The sequence below is a fragment of the Lepidochelys kempii genome, chromosome 5 (genome assembly GCF_965140265.1).
Source record: "Lepidochelys kempii isolate rLepKem1 chromosome 5, rLepKem1.hap2, whole genome shotgun sequence".
NCBI classification, from domain to species: domain Eukaryota; kingdom Metazoa; phylum Chordata; order Testudines; family Cheloniidae; genus Lepidochelys; species Lepidochelys kempii.
The window spans coordinates 91,422,402-91,438,292 of NC_133260.1; the positions used below are offsets into that span (position 1 = coordinate 91,422,402).

At 39.3% G+C, this 15,891-nt stretch overlaps 1 protein-coding gene across 8 annotated transcripts in view; it reads left to right on the forward strand.

Moving 5' to 3' along the window:
• The window catches only part of AGTPBP1 (ATP/GTP binding carboxypeptidase 1), a 152,696-nt gene that overhangs the window by 39,930 nt on the left and 96,875 nt on the right, over positions 1 to 15,891 (forward strand). For 7 of the 8 annotated variants that reach the window (XM_073345034.1, XM_073345036.1, XM_073345035.1 and 4 more), the window contains exons 3-7: positions 25 to 155; positions 12,405 to 12,472; positions 13,160 to 13,223; positions 13,495 to 13,641; positions 14,258 to 14,389. In XM_073345034.1, coding sequence (XP_073201135.1) covers positions 25 to 155; positions 12,405 to 12,472; positions 13,160 to 13,223; positions 13,495 to 13,641; positions 14,258 to 14,389 — 542 coding nt within the window. Of the gene's footprint in view, positions 1 to 24; positions 156 to 12,376; positions 12,473 to 13,159; positions 13,224 to 13,494; positions 13,642 to 14,257; positions 14,390 to 15,891 lie in introns of those variants that run through there. The other variant, XM_073345033.1, reaches the window with a different exon arrangement.

Sequence of the window (15,891 nt, forward strand, 5' to 3'; positions counted from 1 at the left end):
TTGAAATATAAATGTTTCTTTCAGTCTTACTAACAATTCTCGGATTGTGGGTCTACTGGCACAGCTGGAGAAGATCAATTCAGAATCTTTGTTGGTAGAAGCAGACACTGCCAGATATGTTACATCAAAGATCCTCCATCTGGCTCAGAGTCAAGGTAAATATTTTATTTTACTTAATGTTTTAAACATTGTCCCTGCTCATCTTTCTACGCCTCATCCCAAAACACACTCCTATACATATGACTGCCACATTTCAGCACTGAAGTTCTGTTGGTGTTTTCCCATCTTGTCCTCCAAAAGAATTTCTGTATTCCTTGTTTATGTGAACAAACAGTGAAAAGTTGTATTTATGACTTGTCTTTATGTATTTGCATATTGAACACAAGATTCTTCCATTAGGATAAGTTTCTCCTATCTCAGTTCTTCATAATCTGACAGTTTAGCCATATTATACAGTATTTTTGGTCTCCTAAGAGTACTACCTTGTTCCACGAGTAATTCTATCAAAACAAATGACAGTACTTTTGGATTAAGGTACTATTCTACATGAACAGAGATGGCAGAATCAAGGCTCTTTCTTTGCTGTCTATAATTTCCGTCGTAGCTTCTCCTTACTACTGTATTTAGGCATTCACATTAAAAAAATAAATAAATAAAAAGAACCAAGCCACTTGTATTGTTGCTTAAGAACATGCTATATAGAAATGAATTTGGTTTTTGTAATTTACTTAAAAGGGGAAAAAAATAACAAAAAGACAAGTATTTTTTCTGCATCTCTTGGCTGAAGAAGAATGTAACCTTGAAGGTCTTCGGGTAAAAGATGATTTCTGGAACCCTGAAAGCACATCCAGTAACACTCTGGAATAACAAAGAAGGAACCTCATTAATATATAAAACAGCTAACTGATCAACAGAACTTCCCAGTACAGCCAAATCTATCGGAACAGCCTGGCAGACAGAAAGGGAATGGCAAATATCTCGGAGAATAATGTTGAGGTGGCTTTATTTCTCACATGCACTACAAAAGAGGCATCTTAGTTCTTTTCTTTTCTTCCTTCCTTTTGAGTTCAGATTGCTCTTGCTCAAGTGCTGTATGATCTCCGTTTATTTTGCTTCTGTCTGAGACCAGGGTCATTGGTGTCCACAGCCAAGATCTTTCAGTGTGTGCAGATTTCCTTTCAAACCTGTGACCTTTTCAGAAGAATTGAATTTTTAGTAACTGGAACTTGTTGTCCGTCCTTTTTTTAGGAAGACTGAGGAAAATGTGTACTAAATCTGCATTCCTGTTGTCCTTTAGATTGCGTACATCAATGCATCATTATTCCAACCTGCCATTTTTATCGTTCCTTCCCCAGTTCCTCAATACTGCAGGCGAGCAGTCTAGCTAGTGTTTGATGGCTTACCGAAGAACATAAGAGTGCCCATACTAGGTCAGACCAATAGTCCATCTAGCCCAGTATTCTGTCTTCTGACCTTGACCAGTGCCAGCTACTTCCAAAGGAATTAACAGAACAGGGCAATTATCGAATAATCCATCCCTTGCCATGGAGTCCCAGCTTCTGGCAGTCAGAGGCTATGGGGAACCTGTGCCAGTACCTTCTGTGCAGAACCTTCTGCACTCCTCCCAGCTCCCTTACTAGCACAGTCCATCATTCTGTCTCTACCTTCCAGTGGCTTTCTCAGTAACTCGTCTGAATGGTCTGGGTCATACTGCTGTCTTGTCTGCTTCAGAAAAAATCCAAATAGCTAGAATCTGCAGAGAGTCCAGCCTGAATTCCTCTCCTCCCATGTCCTCTGTGTGTGTGTACGTGCGCGCACGCGTGCATACCAGGCTGGCCTAGAGTAGGTTGCTGTCTTTATATGACCTGCTAGCAGGTCTTCACAGATCAGTGAAGTAAAGAATAATCTAGTGGATTATGGCAGTGGATCTCACCCTCACCTGTGACTAAATGTTATAATAGAAAAATGTTTTAAGAACTTCCTCCCACATAGTCATAAAGAAAGGGAGGGTCTTTCTTGACCCTACTTTGATCAATTTGTGACCAATTAGTTGAAAATTCCTGACTCTCATCATCAGCCTCTTAGTGCCAATGTACAAGCCAAGTGGCTGCAATCCTGCTAAAAGGTAAGTATTGGGGAAGACGTGCCCCCCAAATGGTATAGTGGTCAAGCTATTTCTGCAGGGCCTATCTATACAGTGCATTTTCAGATAAGGAAAGGTGCCCAAATAACAGTCTCTTGCCAATCTCTTTTGGTAACCTACAGTTTCAACCTTGTCTTCAGCGGTATTTTTCCTTGGCCCATTCAAGGTGATCAGGAACTGTCATCAGCAAATAGTTATAAAAGTGTCAGACTTAACTTTTGCCTCCTCCCCAAACAAGGCCTCCTGTTTCAAGTTAATAATACCTTATGAGAATGGTGAAGTCAGATGGGGATCTGGAGGATTAATTATCACTTTTCCCTGACAGCCTTTTTCATTCTTAGTGTCTCCTACATTTCTTATGCCTTTTTGTATCAAGAATTGGAAGTCTTCTACAGGGAATATCTGTGTCAAGATGCTTGAACCCAAGCTATTTCCTTACAGAGAGTCTTCTAAATTTCTAAAAAGAAAAGGAGTACTTGTGGCACCTTAGAGACTAACCAATTTATTTGAACATAAGCTTTCATGAGCTACAGCTCACTGCATCTGATGAAGTGAGCTGTAGCTCACGAAAGCTTATGCTCAAATAAATTGGTTAGTCTCTAAGGTGCCACAAGTACTCCTTTCCTTTTTGCGAATACAGACTAATACGGCTGCTATTCTGAAACCTAAATTTCTAAGAGATGCCAAAAGTGGAAGGAAACTATTAAATGCATTTCTTAATGTTGTCATGTTTTCATTGCTACATTTTAAATATTTCAATTCAAAAGATCAGGTACAAATATAAATGAATATTTCAAATGAAGAACTTCAGATTATGGATATTTTCTTTTTTTTCCAAAGTCATCCCTCCTTAGCCTTGGCCACCATTAGTCCCACTTTAACTTCAGCGGATGTTTTAGGCATCCATAAAGTTCTCAAAAATAATAGCAACAAACTAAATTTTAATGAGCCTTCTGTTTAAACTGTTAAGTCTTTTCCTTGTCTTTATTTTCTACTGCTTTATAGAACTCTTGTCTGGACAGGTGACATTTAAATCCCAGAAATAAAAACAAATTATATAGCAGTTCAGGTTACGGTATTTAGAGCCTCCAGTCCAGAAATCTTACATTTGGAAGATTTATTTTACAAACTGTTAATGTTGGAGATGTGTTAATTATTTAATTGTGGCATTGCTTGTTACATGATACAGATTTTCTAAACATACAGGAGGACATAGTGCTTGCCTCAAAAAGCCTAGATTGTAGGGTGTGATGGGTTGGATCACAGAAACCCCCTGGGGGCTGCCACCTGATGTGCCAAGACTACTTCTGCTCCTGCTTTCCTGCCCTATCAACTTTTTCTCCCTCTATAACACTGATAGAGAGATATGCACAGCTGTTTGCCCCCCCTCCCCCAAGTATTAATACATACTCTGGCTTAATTAATAAATAAATAAAAAGTGATTTTATTAAATACAGAAAGTAGGATTTAAGTGGTTCCAAGTAGTAACAGACAAAATAAAGTGAATTACCAAGCAAAATAAAATAAAACCCGCAAGTGTATGTCTAACAAAACTGAATACAGACAAAACCTCACCAGTTCCAGTAAGCTTCCTTTTACAGACTAATCTCCTTTTAGTCTGGGTCCAGCAATCACTCACACCCTGTGTAGTTACTGTCTTTTGTTCCAGTTTCTTTCAGGTATCCTTGGGGGTGGAGAGGCTATCTCCTTAGCCAGCTGAAGACAAAATGGAGGGGTCTCCCATGGGCTTAAATATACTTTCTCTTGTGGGTGGAGTCCCCCTCCTCTCTCCTATGCAAAGTCCAGCTCCAAGATGGAGTTCTGGAGTCACCTGGGCAAGTCACATGTCCATACGTGACTTAGTTTTTACAGACAGAAGCCATTGCCCACATGGTATCTCGAATGTCTCCGGGAAGACTTCTTACGTGGATTGGAGCATTCCAAGATGCATTGTTCCTTAAGTGCTTCTTGATTGGGCACTTAACTTTGCGAATTCCTTTCTCCAGGACCTGACCAAATGTTCTACTAAGGTTATTTAGAAATCAAGCCGGTACACAGCCCATATTCATAACTTCGAATACAAAAATGATACATGCAAACAAATAGGATTAATAGATTCAGTAGATCATAACCTTTACATAGCTGTGTTACATGACATTTGTAGCATAGAACATATTCCAGTTATGTCATATATATTCATAAGCATATTTCCATAAAGCCTTATGGTGGGCATCGTCACATAGAGTCCCAATCCTGGTGATAAAATTAAGCATATGCAGTTTTTGCATAAGTGTTTACAGGCTCAGGGCCTAAGAACTTCATACATAACAGAGATCATCTGTTACTTATGACAAACTTAACAAAGGTTTCAGAGTAACAGCCCTGTTAGTCTGTATTCGCAAAAAGAAAAGGAGTACTTGTGGCACCTTAGACTCAAATAAATTGGTTAGTCTCTAAGGTGCCACGAGTACTCCTTTTCTTTTTGCAAACTTAACAAAATTTCTCCCAAACTGGGAAGGAGGTGTGGTTTTGGGATTTTACCCTGAATACCAAAACCTTAATTACCACTTAGGTGTGGTGTGTTTGTAATTTGACTAATGGTTGGCATGCTTGTTGTTGTGGATGAAATTTTTCAAGCTTTTTCATTAGTTCTCTCATGCACTAACTGGGGGATAGCAAAGAGCAGAGGTTTGGATTTACTCTGTGTGTGTGTGTGTGTGTGTGTGTGTGTGTGTGTGTGTGTTATGTATATGTATATATACTGTTTACGTACGTATATACATACATACATACATACTAGGCTTTTACATATATGGTAGGCTTACATGATAAAGGCTAATTATACTGTGTGTGTATGTATGTATGTATATATAAATATAAAAAGATGCATTATTGAAGGTGTTTTTCTGTCTTGGTTTTTTTTTTCTCCCCTTCTCTTTGGGTTATTTTACTAGTATTGCTGTAAACTAATACTTTAATAAAATAACATTATTCCATGCACTTTGAATAGACTAAAATACATACATTAAAAATAGTTCATCTAGGGGACCTTCATTGACAGTGAAAGAACTTTGTAATGTAACTGGAAAGAAAGGAACTATGAAGACAGTATAGGTGAATTGTATAAAAGAGTAAAAATGGAGGACAGGTACAGCAATGTATTTATTAAAATTTGGGATAAATGATCATTTAACCCAAACTTTAATAAAGGGCCTCATTAGAGTTAAAGAAAAGGATTTTTTTGTTATGAGATACGGTTGATATACATTTATTTATTTATTTATTTATTTTATTGTCATATCTTTTGTTTTCTAAACAGTCTTAATACGCTTTTCTATTGGATTGATTTTTTTTTTTTTACTTGGTGCATTATTTAAAGCAAGCACAAGATGCCCCCTCATTAGGTAGTTCATTTAATCACTGTTGCATTGGCTATATGGAATAAAGGGGTTAATTCGGGATGGGGTTAGACTTAAGAACCTCATCTAAAGAAATGTAGGCTAACGTACAGCATTATCAGCAGTATGTGAGACATATGTTGGAAACATTGTAACTTTCCACACATCAGTGTAACTTTACCTCTTGATAAATTCTCATGGTAGTCTCTTCTCATTTTACATTTTCATTTTGGCAGCTGAACGCTAGCAAGTTGATGTGTCTACATGAAGTCACAAATAACCTTATAACTCATTTGCCAATCTGTTTTTCTTTTTTTGTTTGCTTTGAAAACTAGTGATAGTACATCTATGTTTTGCACTGTTTTAAGAGTCAGTTGTCCTAGATTCAGAAACTGGAGAGAGCTCCTGTCAAAGGCCATGTTAAATACATATCAAAGTAATATTTCATGACTCTCCAACTAAATACTTGTTGCATTGTCAGAGCTATAATTTAAGTATTAAAGTATGGTAAAAGAATGGCGAATACAAGCCTGTCACAAGTTTGGGGCTTTGTAAGACACAGTACAGTATAAGTTTACTAAGTACTGTTACATTGTGTGATAAAAAGATCAGTTTTAAGTTTATTTTTTCTGGAATTACCTTATTGCCAATATTTTGAAAAGCTTTTGCTGAAGGGAAGAAATGTGTACTAATTGTGTCTGAAGATTAAACTGATCATTTAAATTTTACAAGAAAACTTGCCTTTAGCTGTGAGTGCTGTTAACCAGAAATTTCTTAATAGAAATCAAATGGTTGACTGATTATTTTGGCTTGAAACTAGTTGGCGATTAAGGAAAACTTGGAGAGTTTTATGAAGATGTGCACCAAGTGTACCACGAACATAAGGCCATGAATTCTTGAGTGTTTCTATTAATTGTACATGAAGTGTTCTCATTACTAAGTCTAGCAAAATAACTTATTTTCTTGCACTTTTTTGGTGACCATAACACATACTTACCTAGATCAAGTTTCAGAGTAACAGCCGTGTTAGTCTCTATTCGCAAAAAGAAAGGGAGTACTTGTGGCACCTTAGAGACTAACCAATTTATTTGAGCATAAGCTTTCGTGAGCTACAGCTCACTTCATCGGATGCATATCATCCGATGAAGTGAGCTGTAGCTCACGAAAGCTTATGCTCAAATAAATTGGTTAGTCTCTAAGGTGCCACAAGTACTCCCTTTCTTTTTACCTAGATCAAGTCACTGTCGAGTTAGCATTTTAAAAATTTCATAAGAAAATCTACTCCACAAAACAATGTAATAGAAATTGAAATTTCAGGTGGCTATCACTTGTTTTCTGAAGATACACTTGTGATACTCTTTGGTCTGTGCCCCTGCAGGTAACTAAGCCTGAAACTCAAAGTTGAAATATTGGTTTCATCAGGGGAGAGTCTTATGCCATTCTTGGAATGGAAAATAGCTATCTCTCGTGCTGCAACTGCAAGTTCTATTTTGACTGGTTGGTGAAGGTGACTTTTTTACAATGGATGGCTGTACCAGCTGTGCATCAGCCAGATGCACATTGCAGCTGCTTTTGCTCTTTTTTTTTGTAGTCCTTCCACAGTGTCTTAATTGTACAGAGCCTAGTACAATGGAGTCCTTTTCTATGACTAGGATCCTTAGGTTTCTACTCCCTTGACTGCTCTGTTTCATTGTGGGGAAAAAATCCAATTGAAATAGCTCAATTTTTTCTTCTAAAACAAAAATATTTTGGCGTTTCCCTTCTGTCAGAAATTTCTAGTTTTCATTCCAAACGGGAGCAAACTTGTTTAAAATGTCAAAACTTACCATGGAACAAAGTGAGTTTTGATCAGCTCTAGCTAACGCAATGTTTAGATTTATGGGAGGAATTCATGCTGCTCTTGGAGGTACTGTTTCAATCTGTCTGCTTATTCACCCAGACAACACTGCATCATTAATCTTTTAGGGGTATGTTTTCATTGCAGAGTTAGCCTTAATGATTGACATCTGGGTCTGAGCACCTAGATTAACCTGGCTCGGGTGTGAGCAGCCGTACACGAGTTACCATGTCCTCAGTGGTGCTGGACTCACCGGTGTGTGTCTTTAAGACTTATGGGAGCACATCCCATGGTTGTCTGTACTGCCCTAAGCTAAGCTGTTATGATTCTTTCCCAGTGACTTGAGAAAGCATGTTTGTCCTTCAGGATATGCAGGGGAATTGTGGGAAGGCATTGGAGGACTATTGGCAGCTGAGTGATATAACCTGTGTCCTCATTGTAAGGGAGATGGGGGTGGTTCCCAATCTCAGTGAAAGTGACACTGAGCACTCTTTTTTACATCCACAGCTAGTCCTGGTTAATGCACACCAGACTTGAGGAGACAGAGGGTTTTGTGCATGATATGAGGGAGATTAGGAGCAGCTCCTGAGTAAGGGCCACAGTTAATTCTGCAGTGAATACATACGTTCATTGCATGTAATTTTCACTCCCATAAATACTAGGTACTACTTTTTAATGAAAGTTTATATTCTGGAGAATCTGTGCAACATTTTTGCAAGAGGATGATTCTGCAGCAGTTTAGTCAGTCATATAATCACAGTATAGATACAGTTTAGAGTTATATAGCTATTTCCATACTAACTCTTTTTTCAGTGGCTCATGGCTTTCAAAATTTTATATTGGGGCTGTTTTTTATAGGTTGGCTTCTCTCTGAAGTGAATGTTTGTTTGGTTTTGGAAATAACTGAATAAAAGCGGTTCAGCTTGTGATGGGGGTGACCTGACCCTTTAAAATCAGTGGTTTCTAGGAGTCAGCCCACTGCCATCATGTGGTGTGGTCATTTAAGATTTTGGCAGGTCTGATATACAAGGACCTAGGAGAAATTGGGCGAGAGGAAATGGTCTCAGGAGTAAGTAGTATTTCAGAGGAAACCCCATTACTGATTCCTTAAAGTCTTGGGACCAGGAGCTTGGCAGCCAGGGCAAGACAAAGCTCCTGTGACTCCTGGAGCATTGGAATGAGTTTTGGGAAGGGGATCAGCACATATGCTGCCACCTCCCTCCTGGCAGGCCAGACATCAGCAGGAGAAGGCTGGCCTGCTGAGCCCTCCAAGGTGGAAGGCTAAGTGGGGAAAAGGTCCAGCTGAAAGTAAAGCTGGCTAGGGTCCTACAGCTGGTCTAAATCACAGCCTGATCTCCAGGGAGAAGAGCTGGGGGGATTCCTGTCTGAAGGAGGTACCTGCCTCCTGTCATTATCTCAGCTCTGAGAGGAGGGCTGGGGGGAGCTCCTGTCCTAGGGAGGGAAACCAGTAGGACCGTTTGAAATACGGCCCAATGGCTGCCGTAGAGGCCGAGGAGCCACCAGGAGTAGTAGCCTAAAACAACAGGGAACCAGATCTTCTGGAGGAGGTGACCCACCGTGTGTGACTCTGAGGAATGATCTGCACATGACGGATGGTAGGAAACAGGCCAGGGACAAAATCCAGTACTGCACTCATGGGAGGGACGCAGGGAGGGCACATGACCTCCCCACGTGACCCTCCTTGTGACTCCTCCCTCCCATCCCGGGGCTCTCCCCGTCCCCCCTTACCTGTCTAAAATTTTACAACTTCATCTGTTAAATAGAGAATAGCGTAGCTGAAGTTGGCGTATCTTAGATCGACTTAGAATCACTTGCTTCGTCCTCGCGGCACGGGATCGATCCCCCTGGTGGAATTCCGGAGTTGACGGCAGAGCAATCAGGGATCAATGTATTGTGTCTACGCTAGACGCGATAAATCGATCCCCGATAGATCGATCACTACTCGCCGACCTGGCAGGTAGTGTAGTCGTGGCCTGAGTATTGCTCTCCTCCAGGCACTAGGAAAGCAAAGATGCTGCGCCTTCTGGGTTTGATGGAAAAAAGGCATAGAACTGTGTGTGCCATGTGCATCTTGATAGAACTACAGCCCAAATTGTTTTATTGTTTTCCTCAGCATGATACACAGGAGGGGCAATCAAAATCAGCCTGGCAGAACATGCGTGATAACTGTGGCTGGACAGATAGAATGTGATTTTGATCAATTGTTTCTGATCTCTTGGGGCCAAATTCTGTTCCCATTGAGATCAAAAGGAGTTTTGCTATTGAGGTCAATGGGAACAGGCTTTGACATTTGGAGAGGAAAGAATAAAACCACGCAAGCAAGGGTTACGTTGCTTACACAACAGGTATCAAAGGCTGCTAACTCATGTGAGAAAGTCAGCAGACATCTGATCTTTGTCCATTGCAAGGGAGAAATCAGCAATCAATGAGGCTAGAACAGTGTCTGTACCATATCCAACTCATAAGCACATCTGCAAAGGATCAAGGGAATATGAAGGCTCCAGATTACCTTAAAGTCGTCAGTCCCTTGTTTAGAATGCTCCCATTAGTTTATGTTCACAGTCGAGAGGCTGGAGCAGGAAAGAGGCAAAATGGATATGTTTCCAGGCCAGGGGCTTTTAGCTTCTGCCAAGTGCCAAGTAAAGGGAATCTGTTCTTACTGTGAAAGATGTTTTGGAGTCACATGGGAAAGTTAGATGTCCATCACCCCCACCCACATTATAGTTAGAACATTCACAAAAAGTCCATTAAGAATAGACAGGAGTTTTCAAGAATGTGAGCTAAGTGTTCCTTAATGGGTCATTCAACTTGACTTGTCCCTTCATGTGCTAGCTAAATACCTTGAGGGCATTAACACAGGAGTAAACATGTAGTAAACATAGCTAATATTCATAACTTTAGATACCAAGATGAATATACATGCATAAAATAGTATAGTCATAAGTACCAGCTATTTCACCTACATGACTATTCCCAGAAGAGATTCTGAAAAATCACACCATTTACCTAAGACCCTATGTGCCAGCACCATCCCCCACTGGAGTTTTATCATCTGTTATTTAACAACAGAGATAGAGCCAGTGCTGTGACTCCATTTAGCTTAAAAGGGCAAGGTTAATTTTTAGCTGTTCAGGTGTGACTGCACCTTTAGTCAGTGAGGGTATACTGCCTGGCACACATTCAGGTTAATGGGTTCAGTGTTCCTTTTCAGTTAACTTTTTAATGTTCATAAACCTGGTGTGTGCTGAGGTGGTCTAAAGCATAACACAGGTTTTTAGGTTTGCAAATCTGTGAACCTCTGCCTCTTTGAGATTTTTATATATTTTTTTCTGGTCAAAGAAGAATGGAATCAATTGTTTAGACTGAAGGTTGGGGAATGAAACTACTTATATTTTGTGTTGCCCTTCATAATAAAATGGGATTGTCTGAAACTTTTGTTGAATGTAAGGATTACATAGCTCACTTGTGGATTTGTCTATTAAATAAGTGTTTATTCATAGAAATCTATTCTGTTACAGAAAGCATAATGACATGTAATTTCTGGTTTAGATGTGGCCAGCCAGTGTAGTATGATCCTGATCTTTTATTAGTTTTATTATATTAGCTACTTTCTTGGCAGAGCATTTGTTTTCATTAATTGGTTTTCAGCACTTTTGAGGCTAAAATGTCTTTTGTTCAACTGATCATAGGCATGAAGCATCTCTTCTCATACATCTGCATTTATTCTAGCACACTCAGGGTATTGGTGGGGAAGTATGAAAAAAGCAGCCAATTTTAGAAGCAGGCAGAAACTGTTTTGGGTGTGAATGATTGCACTTAAAATGACATGGATAGTGATTCTGATTATTTCTCTATAGTGTCAGTAAATACAAGCTTAAGAATGTTGCCTGTTTTTCTTCATCTTGCTCTGATGTTGCAGTTGAAAGTGAGGTTTCAAGGTTTGGCTTCTTGATTACTTGATTTGCCTCACCTAACGTGAAAAAGTCAAACCAAAATGAACTGGTACATAACCAAAGAAAAGCTCAATTTGCCTTCCATGGCTCTGTGCTCACGAGAAAGTAGATGTGCAAAAATAGTATAATAAACTCTCATGAGCTGTTTTATGCAGTCTGGTGCCCATCCACAAGCAAACCAGAAAGAAACTTTATTGGGATTATATATTGATTCGTTTTGGCAGTTACATGAATCAGGTAACCTGAATCAGGCGATAAGGGAATCAGATCCTGAAAATGCCCATATTGAAATACTATTTGCAAGTCTTAGGACAGCAATAATTGCAGAAAATGTGTGATGGGTGAGGTAAGATAAATAAAATACTTTACCCTTTTAATAAGGTGGAGAGGGAATCATAGGCTGTGGACTTTCAGTGTCTAGCTCCATAAATTATTGTTGTTCATGTACAGAACTACAGCTACTTATTTCACCCCCTTTTTCAAATGTTGGCATTACTGTGTTGTAGCACAGTAAACAAGATAGTATCTGATAATATGTTAACCCCTGACTCCTGCACCTAAAAATCCATCTTCCTTCCTCTTTCCTTGCCTGGAATAAGGCTGCTGTATAAAAACAGCAGGAAATTGTTCTGGAAATCTCAAAAGCTGACTTTCTCATGAAATTTCCAGAAATTCCTGTTACTCTTACATGAGTCAGAAATATTGCACAAGATACCTTTCTTTGCAGTATTTTGCCCAAAACTGTGGTATGTGGAGATATACGTACACTAAAAGAAAAATGTTAACCAAAATCAAAAATAAATTCAAAAGTAGTTCAAATTTTCTTTAAAAATTAGGCAAAGGTATGAATTCATTCCTACTGTATCTAAATCAGTTGGTTCACCCTAATTTTCATATGCTTTTGTACCCTAAGTGACTTTTGTGTGTGTGTAGGTTTTTTTTCCCATAGGTTAGATTTTTCTGAATGTTGTATCCATTTCTTATGTTCAGAAATTGCTCAACTAATTTTATTATATCCTTTGAGGGGAAAAAATAATCTCTTGGACTTTCAGAAAAAACCAGGAAGGAAATGACTGCCAAAGGTTCCCCAGCAATAGAAGTTATCCTCTCAACATTAGAGGTAAAGCATCTTATTCATGTACGTGTGTATGCCTAAATTGTATACTTCGTAAATATCAGACTTCCAATTTTTCAATATTTAATTTTCTTGGCCTTTCCTGCTACAAGGTACTTGTCCATGGTCTTGATCATTACATGATATCTAAGGCCTTGATTCAGCAAGTTTCTTAAGAACATTCAAAGGAGCTACACTTCTACTTTAAAGTTAGGCTATGTTTAGGTGCCTTGCTAAATCAAGGTCTAAAAATACGTAAGTCAAGTGGTTTGAGTTGCAGTAGGAACTCTGAGAAGTGTCAATCGTTAATCAATTCTGATGTTAGAATTTTAACCAGAAATATACAAGTTTCTTAAAATATGAAAAAATAACCTGAAGTATTTACCAAAGAAAATATCTTTTACAAGTAAAATTCAAGGCAAAATACAACTGCTTGTTTTGGAAATGTCTGTGGATCTCAAAAGTTGAAGAATTTGGGCAAATATATAACTACAGCTGGTTTATTTGGGTATAAATAAACTGTGAAGCTTGGAAGGAAAGGCACGTGTGGCTGTGGAAAATAAATGTAATGAGGTACTCCCATTTATAAGTCTTGAAACAAAACCTATTACTGTTACAAATTAAGCAAGGATACATCTGTGTCCAGTATGCCGTATTTGTTACCAAAACTAAAAGAATATTATTTAATTTCAGAATACAAGAGATCTTCAGACTACTCTAAATATATTAAATATCCTCATTGAATTGGTGTCAGTTGGTAAGTTTTTTAATCAAGTGGCAATTTTTGTGTACTTTGTGCAAATTGTTATATTTTTTCAAAAATGTTTGAAAAATTAAAATAGCTGATTTACATAATTTTATTTTCTGAGATTAAAAGAATGATCAAAAGTCTAGTTTATGCATGTCTATAAAAGTTGAACATTGCCAACGCTGCTTGGTGTATTGCAAATGGATATGAATAAAAGACTGAATAGCTAGGTATCTTAATTTTTTTTAATACTTCTGATATTTCTATTTTTAATTTCAAGGTGGTGGTCGGAAAGCAAGTGTCTTAGTTTCTAAAGGAGGGACGCAGATCTTGTTGCAGTTACTTTTGAGTGCCAGCAAAGATTCCCCACCAAATGAGGAGTTAATGGTGCAGCTTCATTTTCTTCTTGCAAAAATTGGTCCAAAAGGTAATCCTAATTATAACGGTTAATACTTTGTCCATGTGTAATAGTCTTCACGTGATGATCTCATTGAACTTTTAAAAGATTGTTTCATCACAGATACTAGGTAACTCTATCTGCTCTATTCTACATTATAACAGTTTTTATGGTGTGCTTATCACTGTAGTGGTTGCTTTAATGTACTACTGGAAGACTCTTCAAATGACTACACACCTGTCACATCTTGTCCATTTACAGTTGGATAAACAAAGACAGGGAATTCAAGAATAAATTTTTGGAAGTGTTGAGTAATTTAGGGTACCTCAAATTTGGAGTGCCCAACTTGATATTTAGGGCCTGGTTTCAGGAGCCTGATTTTGGAGGTGTTGAACCTTTCAAGACAGGCACCAGTGTACTCCGCATTAGTGGATGAAGGCATGCCTTCATCCAAGAATGGAAGAAGGAAATGAAGGGAAAGGTGAAATGGAGTTCATTATGCAGAGGAGAGGGGTAGAGATGTAGAAATAGCATATCTTTTGTCGCTTTTGAATTAAACTTATTTAGTTACAAAAGTAGAATAATTTAGCTTCAAAATCAAATTCAGTGCTTTTCTTTGTTTTTGGTTTTGTTCTATTTGTTACAGATAAAAAATTTGGAGTAAAAGCTAGAATCAGTGGCACTCTAAACATCTCTCTGAATTTGGTGAAACAGAATTTGCAGAACCACAGGTTAATACTGCCATGTCTTCAAGTACTAAGAGTATACTCAGCCAACTGTAAGTATTGCAAAACATTCTTTTCTCTTTTCTATACAATGGTGGGTAAAGTACTTGACAATGTTTAAAATGGAGAATTTAATTTTTTGTTTAATCTTACATGATTATAGTGACTCTTCTTTTCTGAAGACTTTTTACTACTTTTAAGTGGTGTCCCTTAAGTATGCCTCTCGAGCCCTTGATCGGAGATATGCAGCTAGCAGTGTCCGTTCGGCCCCTGCACATGCCTGTGCCGCCTCATGCTGGATACTGAGACTGTATAGGGGGGTGCAGGTGAACAGCCATTAGTTCCTGTTCACCCACCTCAGCCTGAGATGGAGCCTTAGTGTGGTAGCCTTAAGCTTGCCTTGGCTTTTCTAATATTTCATTAGTGGTTAAGATAGTTTTTATAGTTAGATAAGTGGTGAAAGGATTGTTTGACTCCTCTTTCTCCGGGAGAGACTTAGTATTTTCCTGGCAGGGCATGCCTGTCTTGTCAGGTTTCAAATGTTGCCTCTCCTAATGAGAGGCTATAGCTTTGAGTGACCACCCTTCTGTGTGTCCATTGCTTGGGAGAGTCCCACTTCTGCCTGGCTCTTGCATCCAGGGCAAGGACAAACGGGGGCATTAAATTCAGACTGCTAATGATCAAACACACTCTTCAGCCAGTTACTGAGTCCCGTTCGGAGGCCACCTCTCTTCCCCCCTCAGACAGATCCAGCACAGGCTTCCTCTGTGAAAGGGAAGACTCTGATATAGCTTCAGGGAAGGCTCACCTTAAGGAGCCAACTCTGAAGAAATCCCAGGTTCTCGGCAAGATCTAGCGTCGCTGAAGCGTTGACCTCTCAGCTCGCTACTGTTGAGGTGAAGGACTCCTCTTCCGGCACTGGTGGGGCTGCAAAGTCCTGGAGCACAAAGGAGAGACACAGCTCTGATTGGGCCTCAATACCTTCTGCCAGCGCGGCAGGCAAGCATAGACCTTGGGGACTGGTACAGTTCAGTCCAGCTGTTGGTACCCAAGCATGCAGCACCCTCTGCACTGAGCAAGCAACAGCACCAGATGCCATCAGTGTCTACTTCAGTATGTCCACCATTTGTGGTACTGTTGGCTTTGCCGACTGTCGCATAGGCCACTGCATCAGTGCCAGTCCCTTAGTTGGTACTGTGAAGGGTTGGGTCCCTCAAGACTGTTACTAGATATGCTGGGATACCACTGAGAACAAACCCCCCTGCCAGAGAAGGCTTCCTTCCATTCCCGTCTTGCTGAGCTAGACGCACCAGTCGGCTACAGCACAGACCAAGAGATTGGGCCACACACCCCTGCAGTTCATAGAAACTAAGATTCACTTAGCCCAGGGGCTTCTCAGTTAACACAGCGTTTCCCAGGACCCAGTATTCTGTCTTTCTGGGAGCCTAAACCCCAAATGAATCCATTTTACTCTGTATAAAGCTTATATAGGGTAAACTCATAAATTGTCCACTCTTTATAATGCTGATAGAGAGAGATGCACAGCTGTTTGCTC